At 38.3% G+C, this 15,160-nt stretch overlaps 1 protein-coding gene across 3 annotated transcripts; it reads left to right on the top strand.

Annotated features, from left to right (window-relative positions):
* Nucleotides 1-162: 162 nt before the first annotated feature.
* terfa (telomeric repeat binding factor a) lies at nucleotides 163-15,098 on the top strand. 3 transcript variants are annotated; one of them, XM_061964366.2, is made up of 12 exons: nucleotides 163-442; nucleotides 4,277-4,372; nucleotides 4,455-4,585; nucleotides 4,988-5,074; nucleotides 7,532-7,672; nucleotides 7,854-7,993; nucleotides 8,079-8,546; nucleotides 10,103-10,213; nucleotides 13,328-13,564; nucleotides 13,961-14,034; nucleotides 14,110-14,150; nucleotides 14,763-15,098. In XM_061964366.2, exons 1-12 carry the CDS (start codon nucleotides 316-318, stop codon nucleotides 14,919-14,921), a joined length of 1,812 nt encoding a protein of 603 aa, XP_061820350.2. In that variant the 5' UTR covers nucleotides 163-315; the 3' UTR covers nucleotides 14,922-15,098. The 3 variants fall into 3 exon arrangements, with proteins under 3 accessions (XP_061820350.2, XP_061820352.2, XP_061820353.2); XM_061964368.2 differs by having other exon boundaries at nucleotides 165-442; nucleotides 7,857-7,993; XM_061964369.2 differs by having other exon boundaries at nucleotides 174-442; nucleotides 13,418-13,564.
* The last annotated feature ends 62 nt before the right edge of the window (nucleotides 15,099-15,160 follow it).

Below are 15,160 nucleotides of genomic sequence, written 5' to 3'. Positions count from 1 at the left end.
TGGCTCCAGGCCGGTGGGGGCGCTCCCCTGTCACCTGCTCTGCTACACAATAAACCCTGACTTTTGTTTACCAGGCATCTCGTACTGACTGTATATGCACCTTTTGCCTACATCGTTACACTTCGAGTGGGCTTGAATCAATCAATTAATCTTTAAAATCTTTGTTCACGAACAATATGTTTCTTCTTTGTAGCCTTGCCTTTTAGATGATATGTATGTTACCTGAAAAATTAACTTCGGGGATAAAATGCCCACGTCTACAGCCCGTTTCCCTTTTCCCGCGTCTGCTCTCAAAGTGAAACCCCACGCAACAACATGGCGGATGAAGAAACCGAATCCATCGTTAACCGTTGGATTGTCGATTATTATGTGTCTTTGGCGATGGAGACATTTAGAAGTGACCAATACGAGGACTTTTGTGAAATACGAAATGTTATTGAATGTAAGTAACATACGAGCTCAATGTTACCGTCAGCCAGGCTGTAGCCTCCATTGATATGTTAGCTAGCTTGAGTTGGACTTGCTGGGTAAAATAGTGACACTTCTTGCGTACTGCTGCTTGTATACTTTGCCTGCTGTCACCTATTTTAGTTCAAAACAAAACACTTGGTCTAGACGTGCATACATATGCCGAATGTTCTAGTAGAAGTGGGTGTGTTGCTATTGCCATTTGGCAATAGCAACACAAATTGCATTTTATTGTGCGAAGATGCACTGCAAAAGTATTGCCTTTAATGTCAACTTAAGAGCATGTCATAGCGTTTTATACAACCTGTGTAGAGTCCTAGATAGAACAGACCTTGTAGCAGTGTTGCCAACTCCTAGTTATTGTCAGTCCTTAAATTCGATAGAACAGTGGTTCTCAAATGGGGGTACGCGTACCGCTGGGGGTACTTGAAGGTATGCCAAGGGGTACTTGAGATTGTTTTTAAATATTCTAAAAATAGCAACAATTCAAAAATCCTTTATAAATATATTTATTGAATAATACTTCAACAAAATATGAAAGTAAGTTAATAAACTGAACATCAAATCAAGTAGGCTATTCCATTCATTACCATAAACCCAGTTTCCCCCACAGCCCATGCCATAATGGTTTGACCCCACCTGGCGGTGCCACACTGCACCAACTGTCAATCAACTATCGATGTAGAAAACAATGGAGGCTTTGTTAAAACGTAGCAGTAATGCAGCTGAAAACATGGAGGAACATGTGCCAAAGAAGGCCAAACCTGAGCCGGCAAAATTCAGACAGTATTCCGAAGAATGGGATTTACGGCTTTGAGTTGTAACCCCCCTCTAAGGCATTGTGTTTTTTCTGTGGAGAAATGTTAGGTAACAGCGGCATGAAGGCCGCACATCTTCAGCGGCATCTCCGGACAAAACACGCATGCCATGTCGGTTATCCACCTGATTTTTTAAAGAGGAGACTAAATGAATTCAGGTCATCTCAAGACACGATGCGGAAAGCCTCCACAACATCAGCCAAAGCCCTGGAGGCTTCTTACGCCGTGTCTTTGCTTGTTGCTAAAGCCAAAAAGCCGTTCACTATCGCTGAAGAGCTGATACTTCCAGCCGCTGCAGTGCTGGCCGAGACAATACTGGATAAAAACGCAGCCGAGAAAATAAAGTGCCTTTATCAAATTACTGTTTGCCGGAGAGTAGATAAAATGGGAAAAGACATTGTTGAGCAAGTTGTTGGAAAACTTAGCGACTCATTTTCCCTCCAGCTGGATGAATCCACAGATATTAGTGGAAATGCACAACTTGTAGGTTTTGTCAGATACATCGATACTGACGATATTTATGAGAGCATACTTTTTTGTACAACCTTAGAGGGGAGAACAACAGGAGAGGACATTTTGAATATTAATGTTAAAGATTTCTTTTTTTGTGAAGAAATGTTTAGAATTAAGTTCATGAATCCAGATGGATCTCTATTACAATCCCCAAAGAGGGCACTTTAAGTTGATGATTACTTCTGTGTAGAAATCTTTATTTATAATTGAATCACTTGTTTATTTTTCAACATTATTTTTCAATTTTTAGTTATTTTTCTATCTTTTTTTCCAAATAGTTCAAGAAAGACCACTACAAATGAGCAATATTTTGCATTGTTAAACAATTTAATAAATCAGAAACTGATGACATAGTGCTGTATTTTACTTCTTTATCTCTTTTTTTCAACCAAAAATGCTTTGCTCTGATTAGGGGGTACTTGAATTAAAAAAATGTTCACAGGGGGTACATCACTGAAAAAAAGTTGAGAACCACTGCGCTGGAAGATGCCTTTGCCTCATTTGCATAGTCAATTACAAAGGACGGTGTAGGAGAAAAGAATAACATCGTGGAAGATACAAAAAGTTTACAAAAAATAAGGTAAAAACACATTAAAAAAAATATATTCAAGACAATAAAAGAGTATGGAGTTGATGCAACCAGTTGAGAAGCACAATTTCTACATACCGGTACAACTGCAAAAGTAAAACACTGCGAAAAACCCCAAAATTATCTATAAGTCATACATATTGCGCACATTAGATTGCACCATGTATAGACAAATGGCAAAACAAGACAAAAACACAAAAGCGACACCGAAAAGTGAAGAATACTTTTGACATGAAGTTTCATTTGTTGATTCTTGGGTTTTTTTAATCAATTTGTTCTGCGTACGGTAGTTGGATAGGTTGATTGGCGACACTACATTGGCCCTAGTGTGTGAATGTGAGTGTGAATGTTGTCTATCTGTGTTGGCCCTGTGATGAGGTGGCGATTTGTCCAGGGTGTACCCCGCCTTCCACCCGAATGCAGCTGAGATTGGCTCCAGCACCCCTTGCGACCCCAAAGGGACAAGCGGTAGAAAATGGTTGGATGTTAGATGTTAGAGCAGTGGCTCTCAAACTTTTTTTCACCAAGTACCACCTCAGAAAAACCTAGCTTTCCAAGTACCACCATAATGACTAACACTTAAATACAGTAGTGTAGTAGGCCTAAGTGTTCATTAAAAACAAAGCAGAGGTTTTATTTAACAAGTATATTCAGTATTGTTGTCCACTTTAACATTACACACAATGCGCAAACATAATCAACAATGATGCTTCATATAAAGTACATATTTACAGGCTTCTTTGGGCTACCACTAGATAGAGCCCGCATACCACACAGTTTGAGAACCACTGTGTTAGAGTATCAAATTTGATCAAAAGACTGGAGGGTTGTGATATTCACTAACGAACCGATTATACTGACCGGCTCAATAGCATGATCTATTGAAATTGGGACATTGCGGCGATTTATTGTTAGTGTGACAGTGAAGAAACATTTACTATTATGTCTCGCTATATAAGCCACGACAGCTTTGCGCATCTTATTTGCAGTCTGGACGCGAAGGGGTGATAGTCTTCTCACTGCTCCGAGTGCAGCTGGGAGTCTGGGACTGCTGTGTTAGGCTACTCACCTGATTTCCTGTGAGGAGGGGCTTAAAGAAGGACACTAACTTATTGCATGCTTCTCCTTCCTGGCTAACAGTGCAGAACCGCTAATACTCTTATTTTGTTCAAATCAGTAACCGGTAGTAAAACTCCTGCTTTTCTCATGGCCCAAATAGTTCACAGTAGCACTATACATAATCACAATACCAGGGCGTCCAGTGAGGGGCATTTTGTACTCCCTCGTCCCAGGAAGAATGCTTTGCGGAAATCTTTTATTTATAGATCTTTATCGCTCTGGAATAACTTGCCTCGAATTCTCACCAGCATTGAAAGTGAACAGGTTTTTAAAAAGAGAGTAATATTTTATCTGAGTCTTTAAATTAGTTTGCTCGTTGATGATTTGTTTGGTTTTATATTGTGTAGTTATATTTATATGGTAATTATTATTCTGTGACTGTAAATTGTTTGCTTGTTTTCTTATTGATGCTTTTATTTTTAATTTTTTTCTGTATTGTGTAGTTATAATTATTCGCTTTTACTTGTAATTGTATTGAATTGTGGACCCCAGGAAGACTACTGGGTTGTTGTGGCAACCAGCTAATGGGGATCCTTAATAGAAATCGAATAACTGTAGAGTTAAACGTGCTTTTGTCTCTCCAATACCTCAGAAAAAGTCGCTAGATTTGTTGCTCATTGCCTTTCAGAAAAAAATTGCTAAGAAGAGTTTGAAAATTGCCATATGTAGCGAGAAAGTCACCCGTTTAGCAATACTGGGTTTCAGTGTTGTTCCCCTACAATCTGCTTCCGGTTAATTTTTTTAATGACATTCTCCAAACATTGTGCAGGTATCTTGCACCGTCCAGTGGCAACCAATACCGTCATACCTACAAAGCTTGAGATATTGCAGATACTCTCAAGGATAAATGAGGGTGAAAATATTGGTATGGTTGACATTTCTTCAGTTAAACCTCAGGCACCGCCATGAATCTCTACTTCAATTATTTCTGTCTTTTTCATTACCAGACCTGTCGTTTGAAACCGACAGCTCAGTATCCCCTCTGGAATCCGCACTGATTCTTCTGGAAAAGATGAGCGAGAAGAGTGATGTTCCACAGAAGGACTTGAAACATCTTTGCACCTCAGTTAGAGAGATGGTATGTTCTTTTTCTATATTACACACGGTTTGTATGCAGGAGATGGGATGTCTCAGAATTCCTAGTGTGACTCCAGCTTCTGCCATCCTAATCACTGTGGTTGTGTCTTTGGGCAAGATACTTCATCCACCTTGCTCCAAGTGCCGTCCACACTGGTGTATGAATTGTTTTATCCGTGACCAAAGCACAGACTGGTTCCGGTACCTTTTTTAGAGTTTGTATGAAATGTGTTATAATGTTCAGACAGTTATATTCTTTCCCCATTAAGAAATAAATGGAACTATAATAAGTCCATATGAGGATCAAACTGCTGCAATGTTTTGTGTATCATTCAAGTCCTGCAAAAAAGCTAAGATAATGCAAAGAGGATTATGAAAATGTTTATTGTGTCTTTGTTTGCAGATGATGATGATTTTGATTAAGAACAAGGAGTTTAACAGAGCAAAGGAGCTGCTGGGGAAACATTTTAGCCAACCGAAGGTTGCCAAAGTGAGTTCTGACTACTGATTTGTTGTATTGAATTCAGTATTTGCCAGTCAGACACTGCAAACAATATGACAACACAGTTTTTTTGCATGACTATGGTCACATTTGATTGAAAAGTTAGTTGAAATTATGTTTTTGTTTTTATTAGGGCTGTCAAATGATTAATTTCTACATCAAATTAATCACATTTTGGAATTTGGATTATTCATGATGAATCACAGGTGATAACTTAAAAGAAGTGAATTATACTTATATCCATCCATTTTCTACCGCTTATTCCCTTCGGGGGCGCTGGAGCCTATCTCAGCTACAATCGGGCGGAAGGCGGTGTACACCCTGGACCAGTCGGCAACTCATTGCAATATATTAACCATATATATATGGTTAATATATTATATTATATTATATTATATTAACCATACTTAAAAGACTCCAACATTTGTACACAAATGCAATTTTTTTGTCAGAATGTCATCCATTTTAACGTTTTACTTAAATGCATGTCATTTATGTGCACAAAACTTGGGAAAAGTTTTATCTAAAGTTCTTTCAGGCTGTATTTTGGAGTAAAATTTTCCAGCGTGCACACCAGTCATTCTCCTCACTGGTTTTTGTACTGACGTATGCTTGACTTTGATTCCTTATTGTATAGCGGTTAAGTTAAAAGAGCTTGTACGGACAAAATAAACTGCATGATTAAGTGTGTTCATGATTCCCTCTCCAAGGTTTCTCATAGTCATTCACATCGACGTCCCATTGGGGTTATGAGTTTTTCCTTGCCCTTATGTGGGCTCTGTACTGCGGATGTCGTTGTGGCTTGTGCAGCCCTTTGAGACACTTGTGATTTAGGGCTATATAAATAAACATTGATTGATGATGATTGATTGATTATTGCAATAATTTTTTGTGATTACCGGTAATCATACAAGTCCCTCGTTTATTGCTGTTAATTGGTTCCATGACAGCAATAAATTAATTTCCTCAAATTCTTATTATATTTTCATAGGAAGATCATAAAAATCATGTTCATGACCTTCTAAATAGGTTTCTAAATACTTGATGAGACCCCTTTAGACATGAAAGAACACACTTTAGTCACTTTTAATCCAATATAGTATTTCTGGCTGAGACTGAGCCAATCAGTGGCCAGATACTGAACAGCTTGCTCTGATTGATTTGGTCACCTCTCGTGGTCAATATTACTGTAGTTGAAGGTGCAAAGAGTCGTCGACATTATCGACAATAACAATTTTCACCGACAAATTAATTTGCCATTACTCATGTTTTTCCGGACGAAGCGCATCAGCACAGCCACTCGCAGCAACATCGCAGGTGTAAACATGTAAAGTGTGGGAACATTTCACACTAATCATGTTAAAGACATTAATACCTTACTCATTTTTGCAAAGCGGACCTAGTTTTACCAACTTGGTAAGATAGTTAGCTTGTTACCTTGCTAGCTAGCTAACAAGTGTGAGACAAAGTTATTTTGTATCATCCATTCATCCATCCATTTTCTACTGCTTGTCCCTTTCGGGGTTGCGGGGGGTCGCTGGAGCCTATCTCAGCTGCATTCGGGCGGAAGGCGGGGTACACCCTGGACAAGTCGCCACCTCATCGCAGTATTTTGTATCAATTCAAGTAATTTTTTTTCCAATTTGGCAGGAACACATCATAAAATAATGAATATATAAAATGTTCAGAAATATTGTGTGTCAGATAGCTAAAAATGGCTGGAGTTATGTAATAAACAAAATATACCTGTGTGCAACAAAATGTTTTTTTTTTAGCAAATTAGATACCATTGGTGTTTTTTTGTTTTATTGCCGCTATTTTTACTGTCATTTGTTTTCATAAAAAAATCTTACTTTGTTTTTGTCAGCACTTTGCCTGTCCTTGCTTTTAAATGGACAACAGTTAGTTATTTTTGTTTCATAACACCCTAATGAGCAGCACAGTTACAGTATAAATAAATATTTCCGAATTAGTTATCTTTGTTTGTTAGCACATGCTTAAGACATCTTAAACTGAATTCAAAAGCACATTTCTAAATTAAAGCCACTGAATAGGTTTAGTTGAATCTGAAAAATCTGATTACCGGTAGTTGACTATTCGTTAATCTATGACTCGTCGACTATCAAAATAGTTAGTTGCAACCCTAACTGTAGTATTGATATTTTTAGTTTATCTAGCTATCTGTATGCTCAAAAATGATTAAATTAAGACCCAAAAAGTTGTAGAATATGCTTTAAAATATATCCCCCCAAAAATCTGGGATGTGGTGAAGCCAGAATATTTGAAGTACAATGTGGTGAGGGACGACTGTATACCGGTACGTATATTTAATCTGCACATGTTACTAAAGAGAGAAGACAAAGCTACTAACTAGCATGCATTTTTCTTCTTACAATTGTAAAGTTCATAAAAAGACTCCTATTGAACCTTACTTTTGTCTCGTAGAAAACGTTATTCACAAATCTCATCAGTCTGAGGACCAACAAGCATAAAGTCATTGAAGAAATGGACATGAGGGAGCTAAAGGAGGAGGCGTTGACCTTTCTTCTGAAACTTTGCCCATTCACTGTTCCTTTTCTTAGCAAGGTATGGTATTTGTAAGCACAGGACATGCCATCCATGTTATTTCTGCGTAAGTCAGTGTCATTTGAGAGAAGCGTCGGCCTTCAGATAACTTTGCCTTGTATAATACAAGATAAAAAATACCAGGCTGTAGTTGTCTTAAAAGATTTGTTGCCATTTGTTTGTGTTTTTTCTTACGAAAAAGCAGGCTGCAAAACAGCTTCTCAAAGAACGGGATAAGCGAGGCTATAACAGTACGACGGCTGAAGGACCAGATAACGGCGTTGTGCTCAATCCAGCCAGTCCAAATAAAAACGTCACCGAGTTTACTCAGTTGCTCATAAGGTAATCTCATAGGTCACTTGTTTTAAAATAATCCCTTCACATTTGAATGTCCATTGTATTTAATTGCTTCTACTGTTCCATGTAGTGATTACTCATTCATCGAAAAGAGCAGACTAATGTCAGCCTACCAGACTTTGGCTACAGGTGGACTTGTACTTTCCTTTTCACAACTGGAGGACATATTGGGAAACGAGAAGCTTGAAACAAAGTTTCTGGGCTCTGCCAGGGACGACACAAGTAAAGACCCAGAGCTTGACGAGCGGTTTCAGAGAGACTCTGGCAGCCCCGTGGAGGCTTCCCCGGCGGGTCCACATGCTCAAAACGATGTCCCTTCTCAGTCGAAGACCGGTTCACCGCAAACCACAAACACAAGGAGGAAACGACAGCTTTACACCGTGTCAAAGTTTGTGATTGAGCCGGACAGTCAGGAGAGCTCAGCTTCTCAGGCGCGGGAGGCTACAGTCAGAGGTGAAGAGCAAGGACAGTCACAAATTGTACCCAATGCAGATGAAGCTGTTGTCTGCACAAAGCGACCAAGACAAGTCACAAAGAGGTAACGTGCACCCACCATCTTTGTCTTATCTTTACAGCAAGTTCAGAGATTTTGGTTGAGTTTGTAGATTTGGATGATTGAAGTTTATTTCAAACATCTATGCAGTTTTACATCACATATTTTACATATTCTCTTTTTTTTTTTGCACGTCCATAATGGAGTAGGAAGAAGCAAATCTTATTTAATTATACCCCTTCGCTACTTCCTCGCAATTACTAACATACAGTATGTTCACTTCCTGTTCTCAGTTCGTACACAGTTGACATCAATTCATTTGAACTACAACAGTTATCTTCATAAATAGTTAAGTCAGTTATGATTCACCTAACGGGAATAATAATATCTTATTTTCAAGACGTTTCTCATAATTTTTCCTTGTACTTTGTAAACACTTTTAGATTGAACAGTTTCTTAAACTGGATCATATTAATTCCACATACAGTTATGCTCAAAGTTTTAAATGATATATGTGCATACAAATGTTTGAAGTTAGATGTTTCTCTAAAATTATATTTCTCTTCGTTTGTTGGAATAATGGTTGTATATTATTTGGTAGCAGAAATGCAACCGCAGAGGATTTTAGCTTGCGTGTGCATGTATGAGACAGTCTGCCCCACAACAACAGGATAGAGAATAAAAAAGAGACTTATTGACTACAAATTGGACTACTACTGTATAAAAATAGCACACTCATGCAAAGCACTTCGGGTAAACCTCTACCAAATATGGAGATATCCGATCATGTAACTCAAGCAAAATACGTACGTCACTTAAGTCTCAAATTCCAAGCAGTTAGTTTGAAGTAAGTTTAGAAGAAGACAAGATAGTTGTATAAATATCGCCGACATGCCTCCATAGTTTGATTTCAAATTTTTGCAACTTATTTGTTCGTCATTCGTTTACTTTATAGGTTCCTTAGGGGAAATTCTGATTTTCAGCACAATTTCATTCAAGAGCAGACATACATTACAGGGAGACCGAACAGGAACGCTCACAGGTCAGCCAACTTCCAGAGCTCCCTTAGAAAAGTGGGGAAAAAGGTTAACGCTGTGGGGTGTTTAGATTTTGGAGGACAGCGCAGAGAAAGAGGCTCTTAAAAAGTATAGACAAGAAAAGACATAGAAAGCAAGCAGGGAGAGACAGAGAGGGAGGAAAATGCGACCGCCTCCACCAAGTGCCAAGCCAGAAACGGGAATCCTAAATACACAAAAATGGGTACCAACAGGGAAAAATAGTTGGTTTTGCATAATATGAGTCTTTAATAGCCCTTACTAGCCCCTAATAAAAAGGTAATATTAGCCCGTACTGTACAATTATTTTGGGCTTAACTGTTTAAAACTACTTCAATGACAAATAATTTCACGTAAAAAGCTGTATTAAATATTTGTCAAATATCACAGGGCTGATCCTCCTATCCCACTTTGAAGCATCTTGCATAGTGCCTAAATTCAATCAAAAGTACTCAAAGATTGGAGGTATTACACAGATTTCGAAGTAAATATTATCTCATAGCTTGTCATTATTGTATGACTCTAAACTAACATTTTACATTGTAGATTTTCTGCCAATGAGGCTGAAGAGTCTGCACAAAGTGAGGAGCAATCGCCACCAGCAGCTAGTGAGCAAGCACCTCAAACACAGCAACATAATCGAAGTTCACCCAACAGGTAAGTGCAAAATCTCTTCGAACTAACTTATTTTGTTCCCTCAATTGTCCATGTTTCATTTGATCTCTCCTTGACCACCGCGCCTTAAACGCAGAACATGCGTATAGGCCAGGCGAACTGTCAAATGTCAATAAATGAATGACAGGTGCCTGACATGAAGATTTTTGCTTCAAACATATTCTCACCTGCCTCCTGTTGGTAGTACCGTAATATAGTTACAATGTACCGTACCCAGTCGGTCCCAGTGGCTCTCATGGTGCACAGCAATACTGGCCGTCTTGAGAGGCAGTAGGTCGTGGATTCAAATCCTGGTCAGAGCTGAAAAAGTAAAGTTTATAAATTTGTGTTATTTTACGCTATAGAAAATTATTCAACAATTTATTTCTCATGAATTAGTTTTACTACAATATAGAGCTGCAGCTAGGGTCGCAAAGGGGTGGAAAGTTTCCGGAAATTTACCACGGGAAGTTAAGCTCGGGAAGTTTGGAAATATTGACCATTTTTTGATTATTCAAAGTTGGACACTGTCCATGGGAATTAATGGGAATATATGGGAATTAATGGGGAATTACAATAATTATATATTATTGGGCACTTGTCTATATGCTGCTGCATCTCTGTGGCATTTTTGACATAGCTCTTTGCACAGTATTTGCAAATGTACACAGGCTTTCCGCCTACATTGGTTGGGGTGAAATGTCTCCACACATCAGATGGTATACGTGGCATTATTCTGTTTCTATTTATTTATTCTTATAAAACACTAATGCAATGCCACACACAGATATAAATAGTCAGCTAAACAATTAGAGTAGTCTTTAAAAATATTTTACTGATGGACAAATGAATAGAAATAGGCTAGATGAATAAATGAACAATCAGCATGCTAAATCAAACTATAACCTACATTCTTGTATGACAATAGAATGGTTAGCAGAACAGAAGGCAGAGGAAACTACACGTTTTGATTTACTATTTGCTAGTTGAACTTTACAGATCACAAAAAAGGTAAATTCGGATCGCTAAAGTTGTTAGCATAAATGAATGGGATTTAACATAGAGAAAATTAGCATCACGGCTAACGGAGAAATATTTTCGGTTCATTATGGGACTGTTGTGGTACATAAACCTAGCTAGCTAGAGATATTGGCCCCAAAATCATTTAACAAGTACAGGAACAGCTAGCTAGCTTGAGTGGAAGTCTGCTGGAGTAGTCTACAGTCATACAGTAACAAGCAATTACACCTCTATTCAACTTAAATACCACAGATCAAATGTATTTACCCCAGTAATATCATCAAAACTTACTGGCCTCAATAGCCCTGCTGTAGTGTGTAGCATGCTGGGAATTATCTGTGCATGTGATGGAAGAATGCACTGCACATGTGATGGAGGAATGCACAGTGTAGGGTTGAAATTCTACTGAATTTGCATTAAATCAGGTTGTTTTAGCTAATAATCATGCTGCAAGATCTAGCATGTTGCATTCAATGTTTATTCCCATATATTCCCGTTAATTCCCATGGAAAGTTTCCAACTTTGAATATTCCCGGAATTTTGCAACCCTAGCTGCAGCTATCGATTATTTTAGTAATTGAGTACCGTAATTGGCCCTGCGATGAGGTGGCGACTTGTCCAGGGTGTAACCCGCCTACCGCCCGAATGCAGCTGAGAGAGGCTGCAGCACTCCCCGCAACCCCGAAAGGGACAAGCTGTAGAAAATGGATAGATGGATGGAGTACCATAATTAAGCCGCTACTTTTTTCCAATACTTTGAGCCATGCAATGTATACAATGCTGCGGCTAATTGATGGATTTGTCACGTGTGCCGGAGTACGTCAGGACCTTTTAGAGTGGCAGCACATTCTCACACACACACATGATTTTTTTTTTTTTCGCACATCTTCCCTGCCATCAAGGCCTTTATATTAGGAACACCAGTAATGTCTTTTCTCCTCTTTTCCCACTGTTAAATACAACTTAAATGTGGACACAACTTACCCCGCTGCCGGCGAAAACTCGTCATCATTTCCGGGTTGGTGAAATATTTTTTTGCCCGCACATCGTCAAATTTGCACATGCCAGACCCCAAAGCTGTAGAAAATCGACCTGGCCATCGAAAAAGGAGAAACACGCCGCATGGAACAGAAATCCACTATCACTAACAGGGCGGACCACCACACACCAAAGCAGGCTATTTCTGCAGTTTCGGCGCAGGAGGAGGATGAAATCAGGGCTCTCTGGTAGGCTGTATGCGTGTTACAAGCACTGTCTTTTGTTGAATTTATACCACAATAATATCGTACCGTAGCCTTTATACCGTGATAATGTCGTATTGTGAGATTAAAATTAAGATCCTTGCCAAATCCTTCATTCTTTTTATAAATAAATGTACATCATAAACATTTAAATAGCACTTTTAACAGGTGTGCATAAATAGAATAATACAAATACAAACCCACACACCACCACTTTCATGTGTTTGCTTATTGCAGCGGCCGTGCAGAAACTGTTTGTGTATTTAAAGTTCCGGGCCCTCCACGCGATCCGGATTTTATGAATTTGTATTTGTTACTCATAAACGATTAATCAGAGTAACAGAATATAAATCAAAGCTTTTTTCTAATTGTTGTAATCACACACATCAAAAACATGCATGAAATTAAATTCAAGTTTGATTAAAAATGTATAAAAATAATTTCACTTTAATTAAAAAATAATAGGAGGTGGAGCCGAATTTAATTCTGCCCAATTGGAAGTAATTCTGCCCCAGTTAAGCCTTGGGTGGCCCTGGATCTCTCTTTCTTCACAAGTGTTTGTTTGTGCAGTGTTTCTTTTTACGAGACACACTCCTCCTTGAAATGTTAACCTCAGGTTGCCCCTTATATTCTTACCCGTTTATATGCCGACTTTCGCCCATAAATCATCCATGCAAAGTACTTGAAGAATATTTAAAAATTTCCTTACCAATGAGCATGTTAACCAATGCCACATGACTATGTATTCCAGCTGCAAAGAAGGGGGAAAAAAACATGAAATGTGTAAAAAAAAAAAAATCAATAATAGATTTTGTGTTAAATACATTTTTTACTTGGATCGATTCTATTTGTGTAGAAAGTCCTCTGAACCAGAAGAACTGGCACTGAACAGTGAAGATGAGGTGCATGACTCTACAGTTAACTACAACAAAACTCCTGTGCATAGAAATACGGGAGCAGCAATCAAGGATGAAGTGGTGATCATAGACTCACTGGATAGGTCACCCTCTTCGGACGATCCTCAAAGCACCCCTCAGAAAAGTTCCACTCCTACCAAGCAGACACAGGACCCCAGGCCCGCCCACTCAAAATGGTTGGTAGTGATGACAAATAGTATTGTATGCATGATTATGCTGCTTCCCACCACACTGAATGTTTTATTTCAGCAAAACATTGTGATATTGTCTAAGCCAGGGGTCAGCAACCCAAAATGTTGAAAGTCATATTTGGATTTGACGCAAATCTTTGACAGAAATGTTGACATTTAATTTTTAATCTACACATTTTTACAATATTGGAAAGCATTAGTTTAGAGGTTTCTCAGAGGGTGAGATAACTCCTGGAAGTTACTAGCTTAGAATGGCCAAAGGTATGTGTGTGACCAAGTTAAAGGAAACGGCAGGCTGTCTTCTTCTCATGGATTTATTACAATCTTTGCAAGCTGGGTAACATTTGCAGCGGTCTATAAGTGGACCTCTTTCATCTGCAGGAAGGACTTGTGTAGCAAGGCCAAAGGGACTAAGGTCGTTTGGAGTGATGATGATGACGACATACTTTGTGATGGTATTATTTAATCACTACTTGGTGTATTTGTAAAGGGGTGTTTTTTGTGTTAATTTTTTTTTTTCTTCCTCAAAGAATCATCTTGCAGGAGTTCATTATCAGGACAAAAGAGGAGGGTAAGTTTTTGTTTTTGACTCTCATAAATGATGCTGTTTTCTGCCTTTAAGCCACCAACGCCGCTTTAAAAATCTAAAGGATTTTGTTCTTCCTCAATTCCAAACCAAAACTTTCAGTGGTTTAATGAAGTTACATGATTATTGTAAGTGGACACCTTCATTATTTATATAAATGCATTTGATATATTTATTTTCAAAGTGTGGCAGAGTAAGCTTTCCTCCAGAGAACATAACCCAGTTGGAGTCACCCTCCCTCCTTGAGAAACTTGATTTTCTGGAGCACATTTCTGGGGTTTTCCGCCCACGTGTTTACTTTCTGAACATACAAAATGTACAAGTTTTTATTTTTACCTAACTAAAGCTAAACTAACCCTCACTAAATACAATTCAAAACAATGTAGCTTATTTTTAAATATTTAATTTAATGTGCAATGACCACCACATAAAGCACCGACTGTGTGAAAATGAAGGACAACAAAAGTTTGCTTAGGTTTGCTTGTAAAAAAAATGTTTAAGCTGCTGCATCCTCACTAAAAAAACGTGTTTTATATATTTTGTTGAAATCTTTTCACATCAGTTAATATCTGTAGTAATGCTGTCCTGTTGTTGCAGATCTGGACAGAAGAGGAAACAGAGATGCTGAAAAATGGAGTGATGAAATTTGGAGAGGGCAACTGGAGGAAGATCAAGTCATTTTACTCATTCAATGATAGGACAAATGTCCAGCTTAAGGACCGGTGGAGAACAATGAAGAAGTTAAACTTGGCGTGAGTGCTTCTTAAAAGGTGAATATTATACAATGTGCAGCCCCTCAAAACAAGCTTAACTTAACTGTAAATGTAAGTGTCACATTTATTTTGCTAATTTTATTGTGTACACTTTTAGAATTTTACAAAGAATATGATGCTAAGGATCCACCTGTATTTGTCAAATATTGTTTGAAACATCCACCCATTTGTGTTTTTTACTGAATCCTTTGTAGAAAGTAGACATATTCTGGACACTTAAAT

This window comes from Nerophis lumbriciformis, linkage group LG06 (assembly GCF_033978685.3).
Source record: "Nerophis lumbriciformis linkage group LG06, RoL_Nlum_v2.1, whole genome shotgun sequence".
Taxonomy (NCBI): Eukaryota; Metazoa; Chordata; class Actinopteri; order Syngnathiformes; family Syngnathidae; genus Nerophis; species Nerophis lumbriciformis.
The sequence above is the reverse complement of the archived record's forward strand: the minus strand, read 5'-3'. Positions and strand labels throughout refer to the sequence as shown.

What these genes read in the sequence shown, in the direction of transcription:
- terfa (XM_061964366.2), top strand. Translation starts at nt 316, where the DNA reads ATGGCGGATGAAGAAACCGAATCCATCGTTAACCGTTGGATTGTCGAT. An exon ending in GCCAACCGAAGGTTGCCAAA is followed by an intron (nt 5,075 to 7,531) that starts GTGAGTTCTGAC and finishes TTTGTCTCGTAG; the next exon opens with AAAACGTTATTCACAAATCT. An exon ending in TGACGACATACTTTGTGATG is followed by an intron (nt 14,035 to 14,109) that starts GTATTATTTAAT and finishes TCTTCCTCAAAG; the next exon opens with AATCATCTTGCAGGAGTTCA.